The 27,237-nt window shown below is 41.5% G+C and overlaps 3 protein-coding genes and 5 non-coding genes across 11 annotated transcripts in view; 2 read left to right on the forward strand and 6 right to left on the reverse strand.

Annotated features, from left to right (window-relative positions):
- Positions 1-116: 116 nt before the first annotated feature.
- Positions 117-250, reverse strand: LOC115016307 (small nucleolar RNA SNORA18). Its single transcript, XR_003833133.1, has one exon. It is a non-coding gene; the product is annotated as a small nucleolar RNA SNORA18 (small nucleolar RNA).
- A 369-nt stretch (positions 251-619) lies between these two features.
- On the reverse strand, positions 620-757 carry LOC115016297 (small nucleolar RNA SNORA8). The gene has a single exon (XR_003833123.1). It is a non-coding gene; the product is annotated as a small nucleolar RNA SNORA8 (small nucleolar RNA).
- Positions 758-1,144: 387 nt separating this feature from the next.
- Positions 1,145-1,278, reverse strand: LOC115016308 (small nucleolar RNA SNORA18). Its single transcript, XR_003833134.1, has one exon. It is a non-coding gene; the product is annotated as a small nucleolar RNA SNORA18 (small nucleolar RNA).
- Positions 1,279-1,544: 266 nt separating this feature from the next.
- Positions 1,545-1,682, reverse strand: LOC115016298 (small nucleolar RNA SNORA8). Its single transcript, XR_003833124.1, has one exon. It is a non-coding gene; the product is annotated as a small nucleolar RNA SNORA8 (small nucleolar RNA).
- Positions 1,683-1,864: 182 nt separating this feature from the next.
- LOC115016295 (small nucleolar RNA Z40) lies at positions 1,865-1,934 on the reverse strand. Its single transcript, XR_003833121.1, has one exon. It is a non-coding gene; the product is annotated as a small nucleolar RNA Z40 (small nucleolar RNA).
- Positions 1,935-7,280: 5,346 nt separating this feature from the next.
- Positions 7,281-13,766, reverse strand: chtopa (chromatin target of PRMT1a). The gene is made up of 6 exons (XM_029442578.1): positions 13,628-13,766; positions 12,077-12,166; positions 10,870-11,020; positions 8,694-8,868; positions 8,393-8,542; positions 7,281-8,245 (listed from the first exon to the last, which is right to left on the reverse strand). Exons 2-6 carry the CDS (start codon positions 12,139-12,141, stop codon positions 8,049-8,051), a joined length of 738 nt encoding a protein of 245 aa, XP_029298438.1. The 5' UTR covers positions 12,142-12,166; positions 13,628-13,766; the 3' UTR covers positions 7,281-8,048.
- A 176-nt stretch (positions 13,767-13,942) lies between these two features.
- snapin (SNAP associated protein) lies at positions 13,943-19,902 on the forward strand. Its single transcript, XM_029442579.1, has 4 exons — positions 13,943-14,103; positions 15,152-15,198; positions 15,711-15,829; positions 18,746-19,902. The coding sequence occupies exons 1-4, from the start codon at positions 13,979-13,981 to the stop codon at positions 18,851-18,853; spliced, it is 399 nt and encodes a 132-aa protein (XP_029298439.1). The 5' UTR covers positions 13,943-13,978; the 3' UTR covers positions 18,854-19,902.
- Positions 19,903-22,116: 2,214 nt separating this feature from the next.
- smad10a (SMAD family member 10a) overlaps positions 22,117-27,237 on the forward strand; it is a 35,605-nt gene continuing 30,484 nt past the window's right edge. Inside the window, exon 1 of one of the 4 annotated variants that reach the window (XM_029442770.1) lies at positions 22,117-22,487. In XM_029442770.1, coding sequence (XP_029298630.1) covers positions 22,484-22,487 — 4 coding nt within the window. In that variant the 5' untranslated portion in view covers positions 22,117-22,483. The remainder of the gene's footprint in view (positions 22,488-27,237) is intronic. The other 3 variants (XM_029442769.1, XM_029442768.1, XM_029442767.1) reach the window with 3 other exon arrangements.

Below are 27,237 nucleotides of genomic sequence, written 5' to 3' on the forward strand. Positions count from 1 at the left end.
GTTTATTCAATTACCTCCCAATTCTTATTTTATGAAATCAACATGTCATTCATCTTTTGATTAAGTTCTAAAAAGAGGCAGATTCATGAGTCACTTCTAACTTCTTTAAAATAGTCATGTGTTCTGCAGTAATATCCCACAAGGCTCATGGCAGTGAACATATGGGTAAAGCATAACCACAGTATTACTCTGTGAGGCATTTCCAACGACACGGCCCTACAGTTAAAGGTCAGTCGGGATAGACCTCAGCTCACTGGCAGACGCCACTTAAACAATCTCACCTTTGCTGTCGAAGCCCTGCTACAGCTCGTCATAAGGGGGCGATCCTTTGCTGCAGCACACACACCTGGAAGAACAACAAAGATTGAAACAACATGTTGCATGAGCACATGCAGATTACACATTTGACCATGACAGTAACCAGTGGATACACTTTACATCAAATCTGGTGAGTAATGTTTGGTTTATAGAATAGACGAGACTAAAATGCAGTTTTGTTTTTCTCAACTATAAAGAGGAAGAGATTTAATGCTTTATTTAGGCAGCTCTACTAAAGCCACCTATAAACACTTGCTTCACACAAACTGCATTTTGTGAATTTAGACAGCTTGTTGTGAAGTAGTGTTTCAACAAACATACCAGGACTCCTAACACAGGCAGTATGGAGACCAACGATGCCAGTTGTTGAGTTTGTCTAGCACCGACTTTTGAACTAACCAGCTGAGGAAGCAACTGGCTGCAGATACCATACAGTGCTGTCATTCTGTGCATCCAAATAATGGATAGATACGGTAATTGCCAAGACAAATGAGACAAACACACTTACTGTAGGTCACAGGTTCATGAGTCTTGCGCTTTGGTCATCAGTGACCTTAAGACAAAAGACAACTTTCAGGTTGACAGCAAGAATACATTTACTTAACAGACAATCTTAAATTATTGCTAAATTAGTTTACTTGCTGTGCATCAAATCTTCATTCTGTCCATATTTATCAACACCCTTATATCCTCCCACCAGTTCAAACAAACTCTTGTAATCTTTTAGCCTGGTCATTATGCACCACACCTGTCTGATAATATTAACATTTGTCAAACGTCAATAGGTTATTGATAAGCATGTTACTAAAAAGGGACATTGCTCACTATGTGTTCTGCAGTAATATCCCACAAGGCTCATGGCAGTGAACATTTGGGTAAAGCATAACCACAGTATTACTCTGTGAGGCATTTCCAACGACACGGCCCTACAGTTAAAGGTCAGTCGGGATAGACCTCAGCTCACTGGCAGACGCCACTTAACAATCTCACCTTTGCTGTCGAAGCCCTGCTACAGCTCGTCATAAGGAGGCGATCCTTTGCTGCAGCACACACACCTGGAAGATGTCAGGCAGGAAAGAGTGAGACATGTTCAACAATGCAATCCAGTGGCATGCATAAGTTTGTCATTAGGTACTTGTGTCTCTTAAGATAAAAGTAATTTGTCGTTACACCTGCCGAGTACAGATTGTGGCATGTTAATAAGTACAGATGCTTTCTAAAATAGAAAGTGTTTCAACAAACATACCAGGACTCCTAACACAGGCAGCATGGAGACCAACGATGCCAGTTGTTGAGTTTGTCTAGCACCGACTTTTGAACTAACCAGCTGAGGAAGCAACTGGCTGCAGATACCATACAGTGCTGTCATTATGCATTACTTGTCCACTGTCCTCTATGTATGTGGGGGGGCACCATGGGATAAAGTGATGTCAATGCATGGCCTCTGTACTTACAGTGTTGAAGGGCTGGTCAGTGAGGGAACCTGTGGGAGGCAGAACCAAGGTGATAATGTGTTTCCAGAACCAGCCACATAGTCAGTGCAGCATGTTGTTCAGAGGGGCAGCTGTCACTCACACTTCAGAGCAGTTGAACATTTAGCCAATCATCATGACACTTAGTAAACAGTAGATAAATTCTGTAATACAACTTACCGAGCTTGCCTGAAGGACTCTGCACCTGTAACGGACACGACTGTTAAAAATGTACTGCAACTAAACAACTTTGTTTTTTTATGTAACCGCTGTCAGTTTTCATAAGTAACACTGCTGCAGAATCAGCAGCAGTGGGTTGCAAGAGAACCAATTGCTCTACGCAGTGTATGAGCTCTACGGCCCACCCATCAGGACCAGAGCTTATACTATGCCAATAAACTGCTCATGTAATGCATCCATCACTTCTACTGCTCCGCTCCCTTTGCAGATAACTTCCTGCATCTCTGCTCAGGAGATACTAAAATTAAGTTCCACATACTTTCTAAAAAAGGCATTTTACCAATTCATCTGTATTTTCTTTTAAAAGCAGGAAAACTACAAGAAGGGGTCCCTACAGGTTTTCTTAGTCTAATTTAAAGTGATGACAGAACAGTTTGTGTTAAGAACCTTACCATGATATTTAAATTAGTTTGATTAAAACCTTATTTCTGAATAGTCAATGCATCATGCCACACTCTAGTCTTGGCTTAAAAGTGGCCATGAGGGTTGTTTAGAAAGTACTTCTGAAGGCGAAGGCTGATTTCTTCCCCTTTCATTTGATTACACCATTAACATAATGCCATGAGCATATACTAACCTCATGTTTCAAGGGGCAGGAGAACCACACCACCCGCCATCACATCCAGCAACAAAAAGGTCATTCTGCAAAAAAAGAGGTTGATTTAAATGAGGAAACGTTTCCAATGTTGTCAAGTCTTTAACACAGTTTGTAGCCCATTTCTGGGTTAGGGTTAACCCTAACCCTGAAGCATCTCTAAATCAGTAAACAGAGGATGAGTGTACCAGGTCTCATTGTCACCATTCAGCAACCAACAGTGCGGAGGTGAAAGCAAACCCTGACATTGTATAGCGACCGTTGTACTGGATCAGCCCACTGCACAGGACCAACCCACTGACAAGTGGCACTGTGCTGTAGGTCGAATACATAGATCCAACACACCTTGTATTAGTCAGGCATCATGTGCCAATAAAAAAAAGTTTTAGTTTTAGTGTCTGCAGAGGGAACTTTGACATGGTTGGATTGAAGATCACAAATTTGAAAAATTAAAAGTTACCAGACCAAGATGGTTCAACATGTTAACGTTACTGCTAATGGATGACAAGCTGCCTTTGATATGGTGGTATATAAAACTACATCTATCCATGCATCTATATTTAAAATTACTATTAATTTCTCCTGTTATCTTTTTTTTCCCACACCCCTCAACTTCAAAGTTTATGCTTCCAGATTTAAAATCAGATGAGAGCTAGCGTTTCTTAATTTATTGTTGACTATATTCTGATAGCACTTGAGATATTGATCAAACCTAAGATACATACCATATGTTTGGCTCCCTAAAGTCAAATCCCAAATACATTTGTATGCCCCAGGTTTGATGAGTAGTTAAAAGTCAAAGTTCAGACTTACCGACTGACACAAAATGCTACAACAGCCAAAGCACTTCGCACTGCCCGTGTATGAACCACATAAGGAAGCCGTTAGCATTTTTTAGCATTACGCTAGTTAGCAGCTAGGTTTATAAGGTTACTGTGCCTAACGAGGACAAAAGGGGCGTCCGAAATGTGCCGCGTTTAAATGTTAAAAATCATATTAACGGAACGTTATTTACAACTCTGCCTTGTTGTGCGAATATTTACCTGCTGCGTGTCCTCAGGCCCGACCAGGAGCACACCATGTTTCACACAAGACCGACGGCAGCGCGAGGAAGAGAGGACGAGGGATGTGCCGCAAACGTATTTATAGGATGATTTACGTCAGTTGAAATCTGTTTTCGACAACCACTTCTGCGTTCGCGGCAGCTCGGAAATCTTAACAGCAAATGCTTTGTTGATGAGCTGAATATAAAATCCGTCCGACATCGACCATGTATATAAAAATACTAAGTTCCCTATCTACCACCAATAACCATTTCTTAGCTAATTGCAAGGTTAAAAACATTAGGTTATATTTTTGTTAAAGACGCATTTTGATTATGGGATTAAAGAGGCTGAACTTTCAACCAAGGATGCCGGCGTATACGAAATATATGGCAATATGCTGGTATACGTTGATATAAATTAAGGGTAAATTGTGATGTTCGAAGGACGCAGACGATACGCCGAACACGCCAGACATACGGCCATGTCACACAGTTCCATATGGCAGAAACGTATGCTGGCGTGCCATTTGGTTCACGTCATGCTGATGCTGGAGAACGGCTAGAATGTACTCTTGTCGCAGCCTCTCAGCATCCTCCATGCTCTCTGATGATGGGTTGATGTGTTCATCAAGACGTACTGTGAAGAAGTGAGGATGAGCTGGGACCCAAAATACTATATTCAAACCCCAATAAGCTCCCAAAACGCTAGCTGAACGCTAGCTGTACTGTAGAAACACGTTTAATAAGTTACTCCTCCGTCAGGCATAAGTTTAACATAAGTTATGAGTAGGTTATCCACTCGTTATCAATAAATTGGCTGTAGGGTTCACCGTCAGCTGACGTAAACATAACTACCTCTAACGCACGTACGTATTCACATATGTCTAACGTAATGTAACTTATGTGTAACGGCTGTATAACTTATGAAGAACACGTTGGTTACGTCCGAAAAGTTTGAACACGCTCAAAACATTTTCACAGACTCAGCGTTCAACAACGCACCCCAGCGTAACACCGCGTGCTCTTAACGAATACTACTTATACCTTACCTTATATCAACGTAAACCAGCGTGTTGCCGATATTTTGTATACGCCATATTTTTGTATACGTTATGCATTCGTTGGGTATTCGTCTGATACATTTTGTATAAGTAAGTGATACGCTATCAATAGGTTAGACATGTGTATCTGTATACGTTCACTTTCCCGATCCGATCCGATGTAACGACTCTGACAAATTGTGAGCTATTTTTCATATACGTTTCCGCCATACGGATATGTGTGACAGAGCCTTTAGAGAGAAAGGGAAGGTTAGATATTGGTCTGGTCTATAGTTGGCTAAAACCTCTGGATCAAGACTGGGGGAGAGGTTTTATTACAGCTATTTTAAGACGCGGACCAGCACCCAGGCCAGCAGCAGCACCAATAACTAGACCAGGGATGGGCAACTTTGAGGATAGGGAGGGCCACAAAAAATGTGTCCTCATTACCAGAGGGCCACTTTGTGACCATGCACTTCGATCAATAGGATACTATAACCCCATCATTTAAATAGCCAACTATAGTGACTCATTTAATGAAAATAACTGAATATATACAGGCAATAAATGTTTATTGTACCAATTTCTATTTTTCAACATGTTTCCACAGCTCTCTCTCTCTGTATTACAACAGGAATATGGAACTTTCTATTTTTCATATTCAAATGCATTTAGTAGTCCTAATTCTTCAACTCATTTAATTATATTATTAATTATTAATTAGCTTTACACATAAACAGATCATCTGCATTCCATCCATCCATCGTCTACCGCTTATCCGGGGTCGGGTCGCGGGGGCAGCAGCTCCAGTAAGGAACCCCAACCTTCCCTTCTCAGGGCCACATCCTCCAGCTCCAACTGGAGGATCCTGAGGCGTTCCCAGTGAGGAGATATAATCTCTCTACCGAGTCCTGGGTCTTCCCCGGGGTCTCCTCCCAGCTGGACGTGCCTGGAACACCTCCCTAGGAAGGCGCCCAGGTGGCATCCTTACTAGAGGTCCGAACCACCTCAACTGGCTCCTTTCAACGTAAAGGAGCAGCGGCTCTACTCCGAGTCTCTCCTGATGGCTGAGCTTCTCACCCTATCTCTAAGGGAGACGCCACCCGTCTGAGAAAACACATTTCGGCCGCTTGTACCCGTGATCTCGTTCTTTCCGCATTCCTGAGTGATGTATTATTTCATATGCAAATGAACACTCAAAAATCATAACTCAATGTAAACAAACACTTTTAGTTGAACTAATATTCATCTTTTTATTGTATTTCTACTCTTCCCTCATATTCCATTACATAAAACCAGCATGCCTTGTTCTCCAAGTCAACTGATCCTCCCCCACAGCTGGATCAGTAAGCTGTACATCTTATTGAGATACTTGTGGCCTCTCCTGCTGGTGCACAGTAGACTGAATATCAATATCAACATTTGTACATCCGATCTGCATGAGATGGAACAGTGTCTCTCAGTTTTTTTCATTTGGATGTGAATTTATAATTGACATCATTTAATATCCCAAGTATTCATTTAATATCTTGTTTTTGATGACCACAAATCATTATTTTCATTCTCCCTTTCTTCATTTATGAACTAAAATAGTTTTTGTATTACTACATCAGGTTTACACACTTGAGTCTAAAATGACGTGTGTGCATACTATAATAATGTTGTTAAAAATAATTATTATAGCAGACCAAACACATTTAATATTTGGAATCTTTCACTTTGTCACAATCACACAATTGTGTGTACGGCTGTACATCATACACAGCCGTAACACTGTGATATATTGAACTGTAAGAGTAGTGTAGTCACCACTACACTACGCCTAGTGGTTTAGTGGTACGCCTTCCAAACAAAACACTAGAAGGTCGGGAGTTCAATACCAGGCTGCAACCATTGCACGAGCAAGGTACTTAACCCTGAGTTGCTCCAGGGAGACTGTCCCTGCACGTAGTTCAATGTAAAGTCTCTCTGGATGAGATCGTCTGCTCAATGACCTGTCCTCCATGTTGCCTTGGGTTTATGGTCAAGGATTACGTTTGAGCTTGTTTTTTGTAACTCTATCTATAAGGCTTTATTTCCACCAAACTAGAGTTGGTGATTGTTGGAACAGTGGAAAGACTAAACAGATTGGAGTTTTATGTTGCTTCAGTTTGAATGCAGTGCTTTACGGTTGCATGTCTTTTCAATAAGCACGCCTATTGAGTGCTTTACGTAGATTAAATATAAAACGCTAACAAAAAGCAGTTAAAGATATAATCTGTATTACTTATAAATATAACCTTGTGGGACTTTTAGGGCTAGGAAAATGAATAGAACATGCATTATAATTATTTCCGTAACAGTTGTATGGTGTATATATTACGCCACTATAACTAACAAATATAGATAAAATAGAGAAACATTTAGATTTTGGGACCTTCTACATTCACTTTGGGAAGGTTAAAATGTTTTTGTGGGACAACGGGGGGGGGAAAAGAAAAGCAGTCAGATTCACCTGCAGGAGATCTGCACTTTTCTAGTTCACTCAGACACAACATGTCAACACAAGCCATTAAAATTCATACAATTGACACAATTAGGGAAACCATTTCCATTTTAATTCAAACCTAATTTACTTGCTTTGGATAATGTCATACAAATGCTCTCAAATACAAGTTAAGAATGCTAGCAGTCCACTGAAGAATGCCGACAGGTGGAAGATACAGAGGAACAAAACACTTCAGAGTACTACATCTTTTAAATACAAAACAATGACACTGGATGCTTAAAAACTCTTTGCTTACATTCTTTTAACAAATAATTTAGAAAAGTGTTGCATTGCAAATGTTTCCAAGATAAACCAATGAATGAATCCCCCAAGGTCTGAGCACGGCAACGCTAAAATCACATTTAAAATAAGTAGTAAAAAATAAACCGGTGTCATTCAAAATGGGTTTCAACAGAACACATCACCTGGGTCATTGACCAGTACAGATATCCGTCCCAAATGTCCAAAGTGTTTTTCAGGTCATGTTAAAAAAAAACAGTAAGAATAAAAAAACAAAAAAACAGACTTCTATAGACAGCAGGGTTTGTTAATGTTTAAAAAGGTCCCTTCACACAGTTATTCCACATTTATAAGAAGTTTGCAGGAGCAGATTGATGCAGAATTGAGTAGTGGTCAAAGCACAGTCAAGTGAAACCTTGATTTCTTGCTGTTCCAAAGCTAGGAGTCCTGGACTGTCACCACTCATCTAAATTACAAACACAATCATTTCTCAGCCCATCCATGTGGTGGAAAACTACACAATGTGTGAGTTCAGCTGTACAGTTCTGCAAAGACTGTGTCTGCTTCAGAGTCACTCCATACTGTCGGGGTCTGCCTGGGCCATGTAGGCGTCCAGCTCAGCATCCAGGTGACCTTTGGTCTTTGACATGTAGGCATCCAGCTGGTTGTCCAGTTGTTCACGGGTCACAGCTTGTCGGCCTACACCTCGACCCCGTCCGCGCCCGCCTCGACCAGCAAAACCACCACGCCCACGCAGTCCACCACGACCTGTCCATCAACAAACACAGCAATAGTGACTAGTGATCAAGAGTCCACAATTCAACTCAATGTCTATTTATGATTATTCAGTTAAAGTGAAAAGTACAATCTTCTTTCCATCTTAAATAGAGAGTAAAACACATGGCCGCCCCTGACCTCTGGCTACTCCTCCTCGTGCAGCTCCGCGGGACAGAGCCCCTCCTCTGCCAGCAGCTCCTCCACGGTGGCGGCCTCCTCTACGCATTGCCAGCCGGCCAGCAGAGCCACGACCTCGCATGGGGCCACCTGTAGAAGACACCCTCTTCCCTGCGCAACACAAAACAATATCACTCAAAGCAAAACCCAGGACAAACAGTGAAGACAATGAGAAACCTACAGCCTTGAGATTTGTAGCCCTGCAGTTGGAATCAGAGCCATGTTTATAAGTGAGATAGCATGTGCAGTTGTAGATACACACCTCTCAGGGACAGCGCACCCCTCATTACTCCTCCTCTGGCTCGTCCTCGAAGGCTGCCCCTGCTCATCCCTCGCATCCCTCCTCTCCCTCCAGCAGCTCCTCCACGCATCAGAGTCCCGACAGGCCGGCCCAGCCTGGCCTGGATGTTGCTCTTCCCCAGGCGCTGCTTTAGGCTCTGACAAGTTATTCACGGATGCAATTAAAAATCAGACAAAAGGCAATTCTGAGCAGTCATCATGCTCCAGGTGGCGGTGGTTACAGGCACTCAAACAAGGCATGAATAATTTATATTGAGTTTATAAATGTGCCTTTGACATTTTACAGAACGCTGTGCAGCGAAAATAGTAACACAATCAGGGAAATCTTAGGTTTACTAAAAGCTTCCTATGATCTGAGGCAGCTGAGATATTGGTCTAATACACACTCCACCATCATCATCATTCTACAAGCAAGCACGTAAAACTTCAGACAAGCCACTCCCTGGCCATATGCTCCGTCTGGTTTCACTTCAAATCTACAGCAACCAGAGCGAGTAGATGTGCAGCACGGGGGGGGGGGACGACACACACACACACACACCTGGATTTAGTCTTCCTGTCTTTTCCTTCAGAGCATTACATCAATGACAATCAGTACCACAATCAGAGAGTCCCCACCATGTTATTCATTTAAGTTTAAAGTTATGAAATGACTCCTATTAAAAATCCACATCATCATCATCATCATCATCATCATCATCATCTCACAGGCAGCTACTTTGTATAAAGCCGTGCGTACAGTGATCTGAAGTCTGCATTCTTTATTTAGAAATACCAGACTGTGCAGGGAAAGGCGCACGGATGCCGTTTGTGTGTTTATACATCTGGTCCCAGGTCTCTCCATCAATGCAGTGGTGGCGGCAAAAAAGCTCAACTTTTGCTGAAACACGAATCTGGCACTACATGGGCAGGTAAGAGCATATTTGCATTTCTGCCGTTTACCTCGCAATCGTCTTGACCAAAGATAAAATCGTTGTTCCATGAGTAGAACAAACATTGTGCGGTTTTAGCGTACGATAAACATCTCCACTAACGCCGTGCCTGATGAGTCGGCCACACTACTACAGTTGGACAGTAACACCTCTCGGGGTGGACGTGTTCCAGCCTATTGTACAACTTCAAACCATCAACTCATTCACAATTCCACTCTATGCCCCCGTGCACAATGCTACATAGACTAACCAAACAGTCAGTGAGCAGAGACACTTAGTTAGAATTGTTATGGTAGGCGATGTCTAACACTTTTATTTCTGGTTGTTGGTTAATCCCTTTTTGGCCACTAATAAGCATAAAATAAATCAAAACTACACGGAGGCGCCACCACATCTCTGGATTATTACTCGTTAACATGGAAGCAAATAATTGCCTGCTTTCAGACCCAGGAGATCACATTTGTGCCAACATGACAGATTTAAGTCCAATATTGAAAGGCACTTTTACCCACATTACCCATCAAGGTCTATTAACGGCGCATTTCCCTCGGCATGGTGCGGCGCGGCTCTACTTGACCCAACTCTGTTTACCATTAGCAAAGCTGTGGACAGTACCTGGTACTTAATTTGGTTGAGGTTCCACTGATTGGTTAAAGAAAATTGTCTGTTTGGCTGCTGATGAAAGGCTCAAGTGTGAGGACACACTGTTTGTGTCATGTTGAGGATTTCACTGCACTGTAGTTGTAAATGACACTATGTTAACCACCTTGTGGTGCCGATAGGTAGGGGGAGTATAGCTGCTGGCAGAGGATTGAGGAGAGCTATTACAAACCTATAAATCTGGTGGTAGTAAAAACCCAAAGCTAAAAGAATTGTGTGGTAGATGGATGTGATATTGGCACGATGATTATCCCTTTCATTACTCAGTCATTTCATTGTAAATATCAAAATATTGATTCATGCAGGTTGAAGTAGCTACAGTATACACTTTTCATTTTGTACTTGAGACCAATTTGCTTTAAAGTCTCACACGTTATCGAATGGAACCAAATTCCCATCCCTAATCTGAGAAGTCTTGTGTTGGACAAACAAGTCCGTGCTAGTCTTCAATTAACTCTTTACCCAAATATAGTCGAGTCTTGCCGGCCAGTCTACAGTTTACAACATGGTTCAAACTAAAAGGTCTCGTTTGGTATTTGCCCTCACCTGCTTGTGATTCAGAGCAGCTTGCACTGAGGGCCGGTTCTCCATCTGCTGGGCCAGCCGCCGATTGCGGGCACTGGCCAAATGCTGCTGTTGCATGGTGGCTCGAATGCTTACCGCAGTGGGCTGCTTGTTCTTCAGCATGTTAGTGAAGCTTTAGAGGTGGGAGGGAAAAAGAGGGAGGAAGTAAAAGAAGGGGACAGGGGATATACAGAGGAGGAGGAAGCAGGTTCCACATCAAGTCATGTCTCATATAATGGATGAAGCCACAGACTGTGGTGGCTCTTGTTATGCAAGACTGAAGTTCCATTTGTTGGCACTCAATTTCTCTCTCAATCATATGATAATCCAGAATGATTTAGCACGTGTTGTCATACAAGCACAAGAAGAAATGCAAACTAAGATGAAGAAAAACTCACAGTGCAAAGACAGACTGAAGGACAGTAGCAGAGAGAAGGTACCAGAAGAAGAGCGGAATTTGCCACTTACAGGCCTCCAGCTGACTGGCTGGGGGGTCATCATGCTGCAGCCGCAGAGGCCCTGGACTTGAGGAGTGCCTGGCCACCCAGCCACTTACAGCATGGACCGTGACTCGTGGTTAAACCACTGACAGGCTCAGAAGGGAATGAGAGATGGGAGGGGGGCAGGGAGCTCTTTGTCACGTCCAAGCTAGGACTGAGTACCAGGTCTTTTATAGACTTGGAGCAGAGAGGAGAAAGAATGACAGAGGAGGAGAAAGGAGCATGTGCTTTACTTCCACTGGTTTGAGAGAGGCAGAAAGGGTTAAGAGGTGCCCCATCTTCCTGGTTTAGCTTAAACCTTCATCCCCCCTTTATAGACGTGCCGTATACTTGATGTATACTGTGCTGTTTAAGTAACAGCAAGCATGAGTGCCAGGGCATTTGTAGTGGCCTGGTCCAGCATAGGCTAACCAAGGCTTACCCAGTATGACCACTACCCTCTCCCCTCGTCTAGAAGTGTGCACTGCTCACACAATATATTTGGCCTGGGCAAGGCCTGCATCATGAAATATTGAAAGGATCAACATAGTTGAGTGAGCAGTGCACACACTGGGGGACAGTCAAAATAGCATCCATGTCGGGTCCGGTCCCCAACAGTAGCCTTCCGTAGGGAGCACTAGAACCTTCACAAGCCAAGGCTGGCCCTGGCATCTGGTGTCTAACTGCTGACAGGGTGCGTGGCGCCTCACCGCTCATTTAGGGACACTTTGGTGGTACTTTTCAGGACAACTTTTTGGGAGGAAGCTGCGCTCATTTTGGCAGAATTCACTTGCAGGCTCCTGGAAACAGACGGGACAGAAAACAAAACAAGGTCAACTGGTAGTCAGACTTTGGACTGCAATAACATATGGTATCAGAGAGGACATTTAACTTATTAATTAAATGTATTTATTGTTGGTATTATTTTAAATGCTGCCGGTGAAAGATTAAATCAGCTGTAGCTAAATCATTTATAAGAAGTGCTCTCTGGAGATTATTTGTGAGGGAAAGAAACATCATTTTTAATTTAACAAGACCAAAAGAGTGGTCAGTTGTCTCTGGAGCCATTTCAGAAGAGTCCCCCAGCTGATTTTAAATAAAACTAATATTTTAAGTTTATCAACTTCATAATTTGAAAATCAGGACCTTCAGTATTTGTAGCTCACGAGGTGTAAAGTAATGAATGTTATTTTAATGTGTCAGATGCATATGTAAACAACATTCTGCATATTATGCTGCTCATCTCATGTTCTGACACTCAAAGCTGTTTCGCCTCATCACACAACAGAAGCTGATCTGGGATGTTTTCTTATTCATATCTTTAGATCGCTGCAAAAAAAAGCAACATTTATTGAGATTGATAAGGAATTTGAAAAAGGATTCAGATTCATTAACACGCTATCAAACCCTGACTATGATGTAAGCACAATTGCCAAATTGAAGATATTTATGCCTAATGAACACAAATAAATAGTCTTACAAATAATATACTTAATGGTATAGTATGGTACTTTCTCCCAGCCTGGGTCACTGCATGCCACCCAGTCATTTTAATTCCCTTTGGAGCATCCTGAATGCGTTAATTCCCCTCCCTAACCAAGAATTATATACAGCCCAATGCCAGTTTAGGAAAGTTTACACGATCCTTAAAACACCCCCATTCAGTTCATAGGGGACATTTTTAATAGTGCTTTGCTTTATTTTAATCACACATTACCAAACAAGGAATAATAACAATATAATAAGCAATAATCACAAGATGGTGGCAACACTCATTAGTGAGGCCACTGGGTAGGTCAGATTAAATAATCCAACAGCTGCCTGTACATGAATCACACAAACATGTGCAGCACAACACTTTCCTTCTCACGTGCCAGGAAGTGGTGAGAACATGGAGGTTTGATTCCAACCCAACAGCTGCTTTAGAGAGTGAGTGTGTGTGTGCGTGCGTGTGTGCGTGCGCGTGTAGATGAAGATGCAACATTCATCAGTAAAGTGCTCTGTGATTGGATTGAATGTATTGATGCTCATAGACACATGATTGCAGGTATAGAAGTGCGACACCTTCAGTCAAATAGTTTAGAATCAAGAAAACAAAAAGGAGCCTTATTCCTTATTCTTGATCCCACAAAACTGACTAACAAAACATAAGTTAGCTGGGCAGGCTGTCAAATCTAGATGCAGTTTGTTGTTGTCAAATTAAAGCTCAAGTACAACTGACGTGCCTATAATAATCATGTTCAGCATTTGTTTGTACTTACAGTGAATGCGGCGTCGTTTGAGAAAAGCCTTACAGCCGGTTAGCGTTTTGAGAGCTAGCTTGGGGGGGGGGGGGGGGTACAGCACGGTGTCCTTGTATTCTTGTGTTTAAATATAACCTATAATAATGCTACCTTCCTAATTAAGCGCTGGCAGAGAGGAGCAAACTCTTGGATGCGCGTCTTTCTCAGAATAACCATATAATGCTGGACATAGGGTTTCGTAGTGCGTCTCTCTAAAATGGTGCTGCCAGCTAAAGGGTTGTCTGTCCACGGGAAGAAAATGGAGAGAGAGCTTCTTATTACTACAACGTCACGAGGACGCAGCTTCCTGTCTGGCCCTGTTGATAGTTGATGATTAAAATGGCGGCATCGGCTTTGGTAGCGACTTCCTCAGGAAAAGATGCCATAGCTGAGGGCTTGCTCGACCTCCTGAGACCAGCTATTCAGCAGCTCGACCTGCACGTGCACTCGGTCAGGTAAATGCGCTTCATTCAATCCTTCGTTGACGTTATTTGATCGTCGCGGCGGCACGTGCTGACTGTCTCATGACTACCACTATATAATTCACAATTGAGATGTTACCTTTTTCTTTATCAGTTTCATACACCTTTATTGTCCCATTATATCAGTTTCATACACCTTTATTGTCCCATTATATCAGTTTCATACACCTTTATTGTCCCATTATATCAGTTTCATACACCTTTATTGTCCCATTCTGTTTACGGTAGTTTGTGTGACGTGGGTTCACCTGAAACAATACTTTTTTGTCATGTTGATGATCGTTTATTGTTCTGTTTTCACATGACGATTAAACCTTAACCCAGTGGTTCTCAACCTTTTTTTGGGCCAGCGCCCCCCTAATCCATTATCCAGACCCCTTACCGCCCCCCCCCATCAAATAAAATGTAGGCTAATTGTCTCCCCTGAATTTTAATGTTGATTATTGTTCTTAGTATTTATTATTTATATATTGATTATAATAATTTAGTATTTCAATTCTTATAATATTTTTCTTATTATTAGGCGGCTATTTTATGTTATTATAAAAACAAATTCTCTGAGATAGAAGTTATGCAGTAACATTTCCAAATAATAATCAATATTAAACAAATGTTTTGTTGTTTTTACCTTCAATTGCCCTAATACACCATGTACCCAGGGAGTAAACAAAGCCATTTTATTTAGGAGTGTTAAACAAATGCAACGGTAAGAAGTTTGAGATTCAAACTTTAATCGGTCCGATTCAAATCCGATCGATCCGTACAAACTAGACACACTGGCCTTTTACTTCCACAAAGAAATAATCGTTCCTCCATTTCTCCTGGAACATTCAGCATCCACCTTTCTCTTTGTTACACTCACCGTGCTGCATTCACTGATGTCAATGACCGTTTAATATTGAAGGTTTTACATGACCTGACCACGTGATGACCCTGCCTTAACCTGTACAGCTGTTTAGCCGATATGTTTGTTAATTAGTTTATATCGTCTGGTTTAATGGGATTCTTTTCTTCTTTGCAGAGAAAGCCAGGTAGAATTAAGAGAACATATAGACAATCTGGCCACAGGTAATGTGTGTGTGTGTGTATGTAAATATGTATATGTATGTAAATATATATATATATATGTGTGTGTGTGTGTGTGTGTGTATATATGTATGTGTGTGTGTATATATATATATATATATATATATATATATATATATATATATATATGTATATGTATGTATGTATGTATGTGTGTGTATATATATATATGTGTGTGTGTGTGTGTGTGTGTGTGTGTGTGTGTGTGTGTGTGTGTGTGTATATATATATATATATATATATATATATATATATATATATATATATATATATATACACATACACATATACATATACATATACATATACATACATATAGCTGCGGGCTGTAATTGGCCCCCGGGCCGGACTTTGGACATGCCTGGTGTACACACTTACTTGGCCATTGAAGTAGAATCTGATATATTAAACTGAAAGAAATGAACTACATTGAATACCGTGTTTGCTAACCATTGGTTTGTTTTTGTATCTCTTTTAATGTCTATTCTTTGCAGAGTTATGCCGGATAAATGAACATCAGAAGGTGGCTCTAGACCTGGACCCTTATGTAAAGAAGCTGCTTAATGCAAGACGTAGAGTAGTGCTAGTGAACAACATACTGCAGAATGCTCAGGTCAGTGGCAAGTCTTTGGTGTGGGACTTCTTAAAGCTGCACTAATCAATATTTTTGACAATGACTGTGTGTAATGTGAAAGGTGTCGTTCGTTGTGACAACCCCACAGAGAATTCTCACAAACTGTGCAGTTCTCCTCCACTCTACATGGCTTTTTAGCAACTTCATCTTATTGTTTTGGTTTTCTAGTCTGCAGGTTCTACTCCATCACCCTGATTTCCAGCAGCATCAGACAGCTGTTTTCAGAGAAAAGGCTCTGACAAAAAGTATTTCCACTACCAGCTCAGCAGCAGATAAACACAGTTAGAGAGCAGTTGGTGAACCTAGTGGAGGGTTTAGCAGTTAAAGAGACGGATGTTTCCCTCAGTAGGTGGTGGAGACAAAACACAGAGCTAAAAGGAGAGAATATATTGGCCTTAGAGTCATCTGGTGCACCACTCCTAATGTTCACATGTTCCATAGTTAGTACAGCTTTAAATATTCTATACAGCTAGTGCTAATACTGCCACTACTAGATAGATAGATAGATAGATAGATAGATAGATAGATAGATAGATAGATAGATAGATAGATAGATAGATACTTTATTAATCCTGAGGGAAATTCAGGTTACAAATACTACTGTTACTGCTACGATTACAGCTTTCTTTACTACTATTAGTACTGCACCTATTGCTAGCTGTGAAACTCACTGGCTCTGCACCCATCATTATTGTTACCATCTACAGACCTCCTAAAACCTCTGCTGTTTTTCTCACTGAGCAATCAGAACTTTTAACATCTGTCTGTGCGAGTGTCCCCCACTGTCATCCTCGTGGGGGACTTTAACATTCCATATCGACGACCCTTCCAGTGCTCTTGCCAATGACTTCAACTCACTTCTTGAATGTCTTGGTATCACACAGCATGTCAACTTCCCAACGCATAACAAAGGTCACATACTGGATTTAATCTGCTGCACTGGTCTTACTCCCTCCAACCTCACTGTTGCGGAGTTCCCCATCTCTGACCATAAAGTTGTGTCCTTTAAGGTCAATGTCCCCCTATCCACCATAAAAAAGCAACGGACCATCTCCTTCAGAAACACTAAACACATCAACCCCACAGATCTCACCACCCTCATTAACTCCTGCCCCAGTCCTCCCCCATCCTTCTCCCCTGCTGAACTGGTGAGTCACTACAATGACTGTCTCTCCTCTTCCCTGGATGCTCTGGCCCCCCTCAAAACTCGCACAGTCTCCTTTGTTCACACCGCTCCCTGGTTCACCGCAGTCCATCGACAACTAAAAACCACTGGACGTCGACTCGAGCGGCTGTGCAAAAAGACTGGACTCTCAGTGCCCATCCATCTATCTGAACACCTACACCTCTACAAGAACGCTCTCTCCATCACAAAATCCTCCTACTACTCCAACCTCATCAACACTGGTAAAAAATAACACTAGAACCCTCTTCTCAACAGTCAGCCACCTACTTCAGCCTGCTACAACTCTCCCTCCAGATGTCTCCACCGACCACTACAATGACTTCCTGCAATTCTTTGACACCAAAATCAACACCATCCACCATCAGCTGGCCTCATCCTGCACTCCGCCCCCCCTCCCCCCACTGCGCAGACTCTGGACCGCTCACCATCCTCACCGCTGCCTTTGACACCATCTCCCACCTAACACTCATCCAGCGCCTGGCTGACATTGTGACAGACAACAATAAGTACAACTGAGCAACCACAGGTCCAGGTGTTCTGCTGTTTCACGGGGTGTCCCCAAGGGGTCAGTACTGGGTCCACTATTGTTCATCATCTACCTCCTTCCCCTTGGCACAATCCTCCGCCACCACAATGTCCACTTCCACTGTTATGCCGATGACACTCAGGTCTACATTTCTACAAAACCCACCACTGCCCTGCCGCCCACATCTGCACACCTGCGCAACATCTCCAGACTCTGCCAGTCCCTGTCCCAATCCAGTACAGAAGTCTTGGTCCACGCTTTTGTGACATCACAGATCGACTACTGCAATGCTGTTCTCTCTGGCCTTCCCACCAAACTGCTCAACCGACTTCAAATCATCCAAAACGCCGCTGCCTGGATCACGACCCGCACCAAATCCTCTGAACACATCACCCCCATTCTTCTGAAACTTCACTAGGCTCCCTGTTCAATCCCGGATCGACTACAAAAACCTCCTGCTCACCTACAAAGCCCACCACAAACTCTCCCCCACCTACCTATCTGACCTCCTTCAGGAGTATACCCCCTCCCGCTCCCTCTGCTCATCCTTAGCTGGTCTAACAATCCCCACATCACGCCTCATCACCATGGGTGCTGGGGCCTTCAGCTGCACTGCATCCAGTCTCTAAAACTCCGTCCCTCCACACATCCGACAGTCCGAAACTATTACAACATTCAAGTCCCAACTCAAAACTCGCCTGTTCAAATTGGCCTACTCTCTGTAATCTCCATCATCCTGGATCCTCCCCCCCCCTCTTCTCTTTCTTGCTTTCTTCATGTGTTTCCACCTTATCTCTGCTCTCCCTTCCAATGTCCTGCTGTTTTTATTTCTTGTATTTTATACGGTGTCCTTGGGTGTCTTGAAAGGTGTCTCCAAATAAAATGTATTATTATTATTAAAGCTATTACTTGTGACAGTTTTAGTACTACAACTGCTATTATTATAACAACTTCTGTCCACCAATATTACTACAAATACCCAAGTTCTTCTAAAATGATATTACCATTACTAACACTACCACCCCTAATACTACTATACTGCTATAACTACTACAACTACTACAACTACTACTACTACTACTACTACTACTACTACTACTACTACTACTACTACTACTACTACTACTACAAACCGATAAACAGTATACAAAACATCTACATAACACAAGTATTATGTCCCCAGGAACGTCTGAGGCGACTCAACCACAATGTGGCGAAGGAGACCGCCCGGAGAAAGACCATGCTGGAGGCTTCAGGAGTGTTCCCCTCCCGCTCCCCCAGTAAACCCTGAGACTGTTTCTCCTGCTCTGAGAACTGTCCTAATCACTACTGGAACACGAGGAGTACAAACCTTTCTTTGACATTTAGTTAGCTGTTTGTCTAATGACTTGCTCATGATGTTGTCCTAATAAAAGTCCTGGCTGCTATCTGTTTAGCGTTAGGAAGACAACAGAAACAGATTTACAGTATCACCAGATCCAACATTGATTCTACACATAAGATAAATACCCCAACCCATGGGCAAAATGTTTTATAAGAATATCAGGTGGTCTTCATGCCTTCTTCTACTCGCGAGCTTTTCGGGATGGTTGTTCACAAATGTGATCTGAACAGATCTCTATAAAGTGAAAATGATTCTGTCTGTCAGCATCTGACTAGTTTAGTTTAGATGTTTCCACTCTTCACATTATTAATTATTCAATACAAGTGAATGCTGTTACATCACAAGTGATGTTGTGTGCATGATTACTAAGATCTTACCTTTGACAGCAATTTAATGACCCAATATAACATTTATGATTCATTTCGTTCAACCTGGGAATCTGTGAGAAACCTTTTTCAAATGTTTTCCAATCTGAAAACCTTGCTTGCACTTGTGATAGTATTATTAAGTAATATTGTTCTGAATATTTCAATCAAATGTAGGCCTACATCTTATTGTGGCACACTTGGCCCTGTGTTTCCTTTCAATCTACTGCAGTATCATATTCTGTCAAATATAAAGTATTAGCTTACAGTAAAACTGCAGCGGGATCTGTTCTGACGATGCATTTATGATCCTTTTTTCTTGTGACTTCTACACGACTGGCAAACTGACCACATGTCCTCCTGCAGGCTCTCGACTGCATTAATGAACAACTGGCCGATGTGTTTGTCAGATAATCAGAAACCCTGCTTCAAGAAGAAGTGACACCTTTATTTGTAATTAATGATATATAGGTTTGACACTAGCCTTTGAAAGAGCAAACATGGTAAAATATTTGAAATGTTAGAAAAGAATAAAATGAACTTTATAAATTCTAAGCATTCAAAATAGGCAAATAAAAGCATTTAGAATTACGGTTGTTGTTTTTTTAAAGCAATGAAAAACAGAAGAAATTAGAATCTTAAAAATGACATCAAATAGAATATTTAAAATACATAGTGAATAAACCAGAACTACAGTTACAGTCCTGCTAAAGTGCAGCCATAAGTTGTAAGTTGCCCCAAATGCAAAAAAGGAATTACAAGTGAAATCAGTCAATCCAAAAGGGAATGTGTTTTTGATTTAGATTTGGAAATGGCTAGGGTTATGGCACATCTGTGTGCAGCCTTGTTACAAAATGAGCTGACTTGAGATTCTACCTGTTGACTGCTTCCTAAAGATCTAAGGGTCCGACAGAAATGTATTATGAGTGATTTGTAAACTAGCAGCATCACTTTAAAATCTATAAGTAACTGGAATCAAGTGTAAAGATTTAAGAACAGGAGTTCTCTTGGTTCTCATTAGGACTCTGCATACAAGTTTTTGCGGCAGCATACTGAATGAGCTGAAGTTGTGTGACTGTTGAAGACCAGACAGCGTGTTACAATAGTCCACCCCTACAGTTTCGATTATCTCACCAACCCTTGGACCGATCTATGTGTGTTGCAGAGGACCTGAGGGAGTGTAGTATAGTGTAGCGTGTGAAGTTATTTGGATCAGCGGTTCTGTAAAGAATTACGAAAACACTGGCTGCCCGGCTGGACTTTGATTAGCACCTGCGTTAAGCCGTAAAAGCACATCAACATTCACACAACAGTGCGGCCACTATGGGACGTCCTGTAAGTTTTCTTTCACAAAATATTGCATCTGTCTCTGACGGTGATAGAAATGAGGATGTGTGTGTTTGCATTAAACACATTGCACGTTTATTCTTACCGTTACGGTACAAGTGCCCGGAGCGGCCATAAAGGTGCCGTGCATTTGAACTAACTTGGGTTTTCGTCTTTATAGCTCTGGAATAAAGCTATGCAATACCGTTAATTTATTCTTCCTTGATGGTAAATACAATACATTTCGTCTTTTTTTAAACGGGTCAAAATTCAGTTAGTTATACTTAATGAATATACTGCTATATGAGCACACTGCAGAGTGGCAGCCATTAGCTAGCTACACACACACTCTCCTTTAATTGAAGGGCAGGTTTAAGTTAAACCTCAGTTAAAACGCATCTACTGCCTCTTATTTACCCTTTCATTAAAAAGTAGACACACATCATCTACTGCACGTCTGTCCGTCCTGGGAGAGGGATCCCTCCTCAGTCTCTCTCTGAGGTTTCTAACATTTCCCCCCTTTAATTGTGGGGTTTTTTTTAGGAAGTTTTTCCTTGTGTGGTGTGAGGGTCTAAGGACAGAGAGTGTGTATGCTGTACAGCCTGTAAAGCCCACTGAGACTAATGTGTCATTTGTGATATTGGGCTATATAAATACATTTGATCTGTGTTTCAAAGCTTTGTTTTAGTGCCTCTGCATTTTCTTCAATGCTTTGCTGAAATGTGTTGTGGCTAATTAACACAAAGCATAAAGAATTATATTCAATTAATTTGATATTGGATGATGAAAATGAAACTTAGCGTGTAGAAAGTTGTTTCCATGATTATGCAACATAATAATGCCTACATATTGCTTGTGTTTTTCAGGTTTTGTATGGCATTTATTGCTGTTTCTTAACTATACATTAACGTCATGTTCCCAACTTTTTATTTGTCAACACGCTGATTGAAATAAGGTGAAGGCTGCAATGTTAACAGCCCTCAACATGAGGGTGTTTGACAGAATTTTATAAATACGGATGATTAACTTGTCCTTAGCACCTTATCCTTTGCTGTCCAGATGGTATTGCTAGGGGAAAGGCCATAGGATCATTTAAATTATATTTATATTAGATACCTTGTCTGCAAAGTTTTGACATTTTGGAAACCATGTCTATCCACATTTCATGGAAAACCATTAGTCTTTGAAATATAATGTTCTTGAAGATAAAATTCACTCTAAATTAAATTAAACTCGCAATGCAAAACGCATTCTTTGTCATATATTTGTAAATCGGAACTATACATTTACTCCACTTAAAGTGGGGATTTATTTTCGGTTTCTCAAATAACAGTTCGTGCGCGTGTGTGTTTGGGGAAAGGGGGGGGGGGGGGGGGGGTAATCTCAGCGGCGCCACTTTAAAAAAACAGTCTCGGGGACCTGTCAATCTAGACGAACCAGACAGAACCTAGCTCGCGGCCCATCTGTGAGAACCCCTGCGTGATTGGCCGAACGCGAAGGTCCATGTAAGACCTGACCGCCTATTGGCTGCAGCATGTCGAGACACTGACGCGCACGACGTCTCCACTCTATTGTTATTGTGGCGTGCGCGAGGGGAACAGACAGGATGCACGAGGAGACAGTGGGGCTGATAAAAGGATAAAACAACCGAGAAACATCAAGCTAGCGCAGTAGCCTACAACGTATGAGAAATAAACGCTAGCTCGATGCATTACAGGAAGGTAGAAAAACATTAGCATTAAAGGCAGAGCAGTACGTTTCATAGGTCTAATACAAAGGAGTATAAACAAACCCACACGTACAGCTTGCTATCTTTCTGTCCAACTTCTTCTATCCACTCCGGCTGATGTGTAAGTACAGACTATTTGTCTCCATCTTTTCTTTCTCCTGCTCTCACTAGTGTTGCAACCAGGATAACCGGGAATATGAGGGGGAAGTCAGTCACATTAGCTTGTTACATTGTTGCTTACTGTAGAGTAACCTGCATGTATCCGCAACAAATGCTGTGCTGTTTGTCTCAGTCTTTCAATGATACTGCTCACACTGGCCGACATTGTGGTGCATTCTGCTTTTCCATATAGCCTACTGTATCGTATGTCCTTTCTATCAAGTCAGATAAATGAGTCCTCATACAAATGTCTTACATGTATTTATGTGTAACATCGCATGTTGAGAAAGGGTTAGGGTTCCAGTCCAGTATGTCAGTGAAGTGCATGTTTGGCCTGGACACTGCTCAGGTTGTATTTAGCACGTTGTAAGAAGTTTTCATTTGAAGTCCGGGGCTACACGTTAGGGCCCATAGGATAAACAGTATGTTTGAGAGGAGACATGGAAGGTGTGTTGTGTGTGTGTGTGTGTGTGTGTGTGTGTGTGTGCGTGCGCGCGCAGCAAGAGTTACCTGTGACTGTCAGCATGCTTACATACTGGATGAGTTATTAAGCTATAATACATGGCTATGTTGCTGGACACCCTGTGCAGTATGTTTGGTTGTTAATGTAATTATCAGTATTGAAACAACTTAGATAAAGCCTCAATGCCTGTCTGCCTGTCAGTCAGTCAAGATTCAAGATTCAAAGGCATGTGCACAAAAGCTACAGCATAGTTGTTAAAAATGTTACATGCTCCTCTAACAATGCAACATACAGTATACTTAAGACAGAAATAGAATAGTGCAATAAAATAGTGCAAGAGACAATGGTGCAAGAAAAATGCAGGAATAAGAAAAATATATACATATAAAATAAAATAAGATAAATAAGAATGTTACATTTTAAATACTGTACAACAGCATTAAATACTGTATACTGTAATAATTTATATATATATATATATATATATATATATATATATATATGTGTGGATATGTGGAATAAACAGGTGTGTGTACTATAAACAAACAAGTAATGACACTCCACAGAGCTCAGGAGCTCAATAGTCTTATGGCCTGAAGGATAAAACTAAAACCTGGATGCTGCGGTATCGTCTGCCAGACGGCAGCAGACAAAACAGTTTGTTACCGGGGTGTTGGGGGTCTTTGATGATCCTGTCTGCCTTCTTCCTACAACTCTGGGTGTAGAGGTCCTCCATGGATGGCAGCTCCGTCCTGGTGATGTGCTGAGCAGTTTTCACCACCCTCCGAAGAGTCTTACAGTAGAGGGCGGTGCAACTGCCATACCAGGCCGTGATGCAGCCAGTAAGGATACTCTAGATCAGGGGTTCTCAATGGGGTCGGTAGCGCCCCCCAGGGGGCCCTGAAAGCATTATTTTAGAAAGGGGGAAAGGATTTGTTCACATGTCTTTGGGGGGCGTTTGTGTGTACGGCCCGCGAGGTAATTCATAAACACATGCAAAAAATCTACTCCAATTTTTTTAATCCAAATCTAGTCAGCAATAGAATAAAACAGGCAAAAGACTGTTTTTCCTGGCCAAGGTCAGGGTCCTTGAACACAACATGAGTGGAACATGTCATCACGTGGTCACGTCATGTCAAAAAACGTCAATATTAAACTGTTATTGACATCAGCGAACGCAGCATGGCGAGTGTAACAAAGAGAAAGGTGGATGCGGAATGTTCCAGGAGAAATGGACAAACGATTATTTCTCTGTTGAAGTAAAAGGCCAGTGTGCCTAGTTTGTGCGGACGCGCTTGCGGTCATGAAAAAGGCTCTCGAGCGTCATTACAGGATGAAACATGTCAAACTGCACGAGCTGAAAGGACGAGTGCGTTTGGATAAAGTTAACGTGTGTTTTTAGACTTTTATTTTTATTTTGCTGAGCGATAAAGTGCTGCTTGAAAAAACAACAACGAGCGTCACCCCCCTCAGCCACCACTGCTCGGAAGCATGAATGTTTTTCCCAGGATACACCATGAATAAAACTAATCTGAATTAATTAACTTGGTAGTTCTCTCCTCTTCTTTCCTCCGCTCTGTGTCTGACTGGGGGTGTTCTCAATACACAGAAGAGGAGAGAATGTGAATGCGCGAAGCAACGCTGTAGACACGGAAACGTGCACATAAATTACCTTAACCCTGGATAATGGATAGGGGGGCGCAGGCCCAAAAAAGGTTGAGAACCACTGACTTAACCAATAAAAAAAAACACTCACGGACCACCTAACTCCCCAAATATCCAAAAACAATAGGCCTGCTTACCACTCCAACAATATATTACTAATGACAGTCTAATACTGACAGCTTCATGTGACCTTCTCTATATCGCTTCTTCACACATATACAACTACGGATTCTACAAGCATTTTGTTCATATGCGATTTAAACGGTGAATGCTGATATATTTTACACATCATATGAAACGTAGACTACATTTATTTACATTTATGAGTTTATTTATTTATTTATAACCTTTATTTAACCAGGATATGGCCTCATTGAGATTAAAAATCTCTTTTTCAAGAGTGTCCTGGCCAAGATAGGCAGCAGACAAAAAAACAATCACAATCACAACATTAATTAAAACACTTACAGTCACAGCAGTCTGCTTCAATGTCTTTAAGAGTTGCTTTAAGTCTGTTCAGAGAGACCAGCTCTCTGAGCTTCAGCTCATTCTGCAGCTGGTTCCAGGCAGCCGGAGCAGCGTAACTAAAAGTGTACGGACTTTTGGGACAGTTAAAAGAAACAAGTCCTCGGAGCGAAGCCGATACTGTCCACTACATTTCCTACTAATGTAGATCCTTAGGTATTGTGGAAGAGTACCCAGAATAGCTTTATAAATAAGGATGTGCCAGTGTTTCAGTCTACGGGAGGTCAGGGAAGACCATCCAACACGAGCATATAAGGTGCAGTGGTGCGTCAGGGTTTGAGGTTTGTTATGGATCTCAGTGCCCCGTGGTAGACGGTATCCAGAGAGCTGAGGCACTGAGATGAATGCATTCATATAAACAACATCTCCATAGTCCAGCACAGACAGAAACGTTGCAGAGACTAATCTCTTTCTGGCCTCGAATGAAAAACAGGACTTGTTTCTAAAAAAAACCCTAATTTAATTCTTAATTCTTTCAAAAGTTCTAAAATGTGAGGTTTAAAAGAAAGAATCGTGAATGATAATGCCAAGACATTTGAACTGAGACACAGATTCAATCTCAGAACCCTGTGAAGTGGTGAAGGAGGGAGGTTCAAGGGTTCGGTTTTTGCTTTCGAGATCATCATGAGCTTCGTCTTTCCAGCATTTAAAACAAGTTTCAAATTATACAAATTACATTGTATAATGTTAAAAGCAGTCTGGATTACATACATACATTACATAAGTGTCATCAGCATAAAAATGGAAATTTGCATTTAAAACATTGTGATTAAGATTATTTATATGCACTTTATTTAAGACAGACAATTTGGAGATGGGTCTCAACAGTGGGAGAACAAAAGCAGATTTCCAAATAAGGGGAATTTCGTTTGTCTCCAGGGATAGATTGAAAAGATAGGCCAGGGGCGAGGCGAGGAAATCAGCTGCTAACTTTAAAAAGTATGGCTCCAAGTTATCCGGACCTGCTGATTTTCTTGTGTCTAAACTTTTAAGGGCTTTATGCACCTCTGAGACTGTTACTGGATTAAAAGTAAAGGTTTTAAGACACGACCTTCAGAGCGAGCAGGGGCTCCTTGAGGTATGTTCTGAGATTCAAACAAGGAACCAGAGGCATTAAAATGTTCACAACCAAGCATTTCTGCCTTGTCAGAGATTTGAAGAGAGTCTTTGACAATACAAGGTGGAAGCTCTATCACATTTTTATTTCTAGCTATTGATTTTATAGTTTTCCAGAATTTAAGGGGATTATTTAAATTATTTGTGGTTTCAGTTTTGAAATAATCAGATTTAGGCTTTTCTGATTTTAACAGTGCATGCATTTCGCAGCTGCCTGAAGAGCAGCCAATCCGACCCAAGACCTGTACTCCTGGCTTTTGACCATGCCACATTGCACTCGTGAAGTAAATCAGAGAGATCTGATGTGAACCATCTCTGCCTTTTACTCTGTACTTTCTTAAGAGGGGCGTGCCTATCAACAATTATAATAAAACCATCATAAAAGAATTTCCAGGCATTTTCAACATCGGATATGAGATTGATTTTCTCCCAATCGAAGAGAAACAGGTCGTGAAAGAAACTTTGCTCCACAAAATGTTTCATATCACGCTTTATGATGACACAGGGTTTTGTCTTAGGGACTTTTGTATTCCTTACTGTAGCAATGACACAATGGTCACTGATGTCATTTGCAAATACAGAAGCAGTGGTGTATTTATGAGGAGTATTTGTAAGGATAAGATCAATTAAGGAGGATTTTTCAGGAGATATCAGATTGGGTCTAGTGGGACTACCAACAATCTGAAAGAGATTTAAGGAATTGCAGTATTTTTTAAAGTCCTCTGATGCTGGTAGCAGCCAGTTCCAGTTAAGGTCACCCACAATGACAATTTCACTATAGTTAAGACTGGACATAAGCTGCAATAAAGATGGTAAAGCGTCACTGACAGCTGAAGGTGGTCTGTAGCAATGGAGAGCTTTTGATACTTCAAGAGCCAAAAGTTCAAATTGTTTTGTCAGTGATGTAGAGAGAAGAATCTTGACATGAAACTTTAACAAAGAC

This window comes from Cottoperca gobio, chromosome 11, assembly GCF_900634415.1.
Source record: "Cottoperca gobio chromosome 11, fCotGob3.1, whole genome shotgun sequence".
In the NCBI taxonomy this organism is placed as follows: Eukaryota; Metazoa; Chordata; class Actinopteri; order Perciformes; family Bovichtidae; genus Cottoperca; species Cottoperca gobio.

Excerpts from the sequence above, each read along its gene's own strand:
- chtopa (XM_029442578.1), bottom strand. The coding sequence starts at position 12,141 with ATGAGCGCAGCTTCCTCCCAAAAAGTTGTCCTGAAAAGTACCACCAAA. Across the intron at positions 11,021-12,076 it reads AAAGTGTCCCTAAATGAGCG|CTTCACTAACATGCTGAAGA; the intron begins GTGAGGCGCCAC and ends CCACCTCTAAAG. Across the intron at positions 8,869-10,869 it reads CTGCTCTGAATCACAAGCAG|AGCCTAAAGCAGCGCCTGGG; the intron begins GTGAGGGCAAAT and ends ATAACTTGTCAG.
- snapin (XM_029442579.1), top strand. The coding sequence starts at position 13,979 with ATGATTAAAATGGCGGCATCGGCTTTGGTAGCGACTTCCTCAGGAAAA. Across the intron at positions 14,104-15,151 it reads CTGCACGTGCACTCGGTCAG|AGAAAGCCAGGTAGAATTAA; the intron begins GTAAATGCGCTT and ends TCTTCTTTGCAG. Across the intron at positions 15,199-15,710 it reads TATAGACAATCTGGCCACAG|AGTTATGCCGGATAAATGAA; the intron begins GTAATGTGTGTG and ends TATTCTTTGCAG.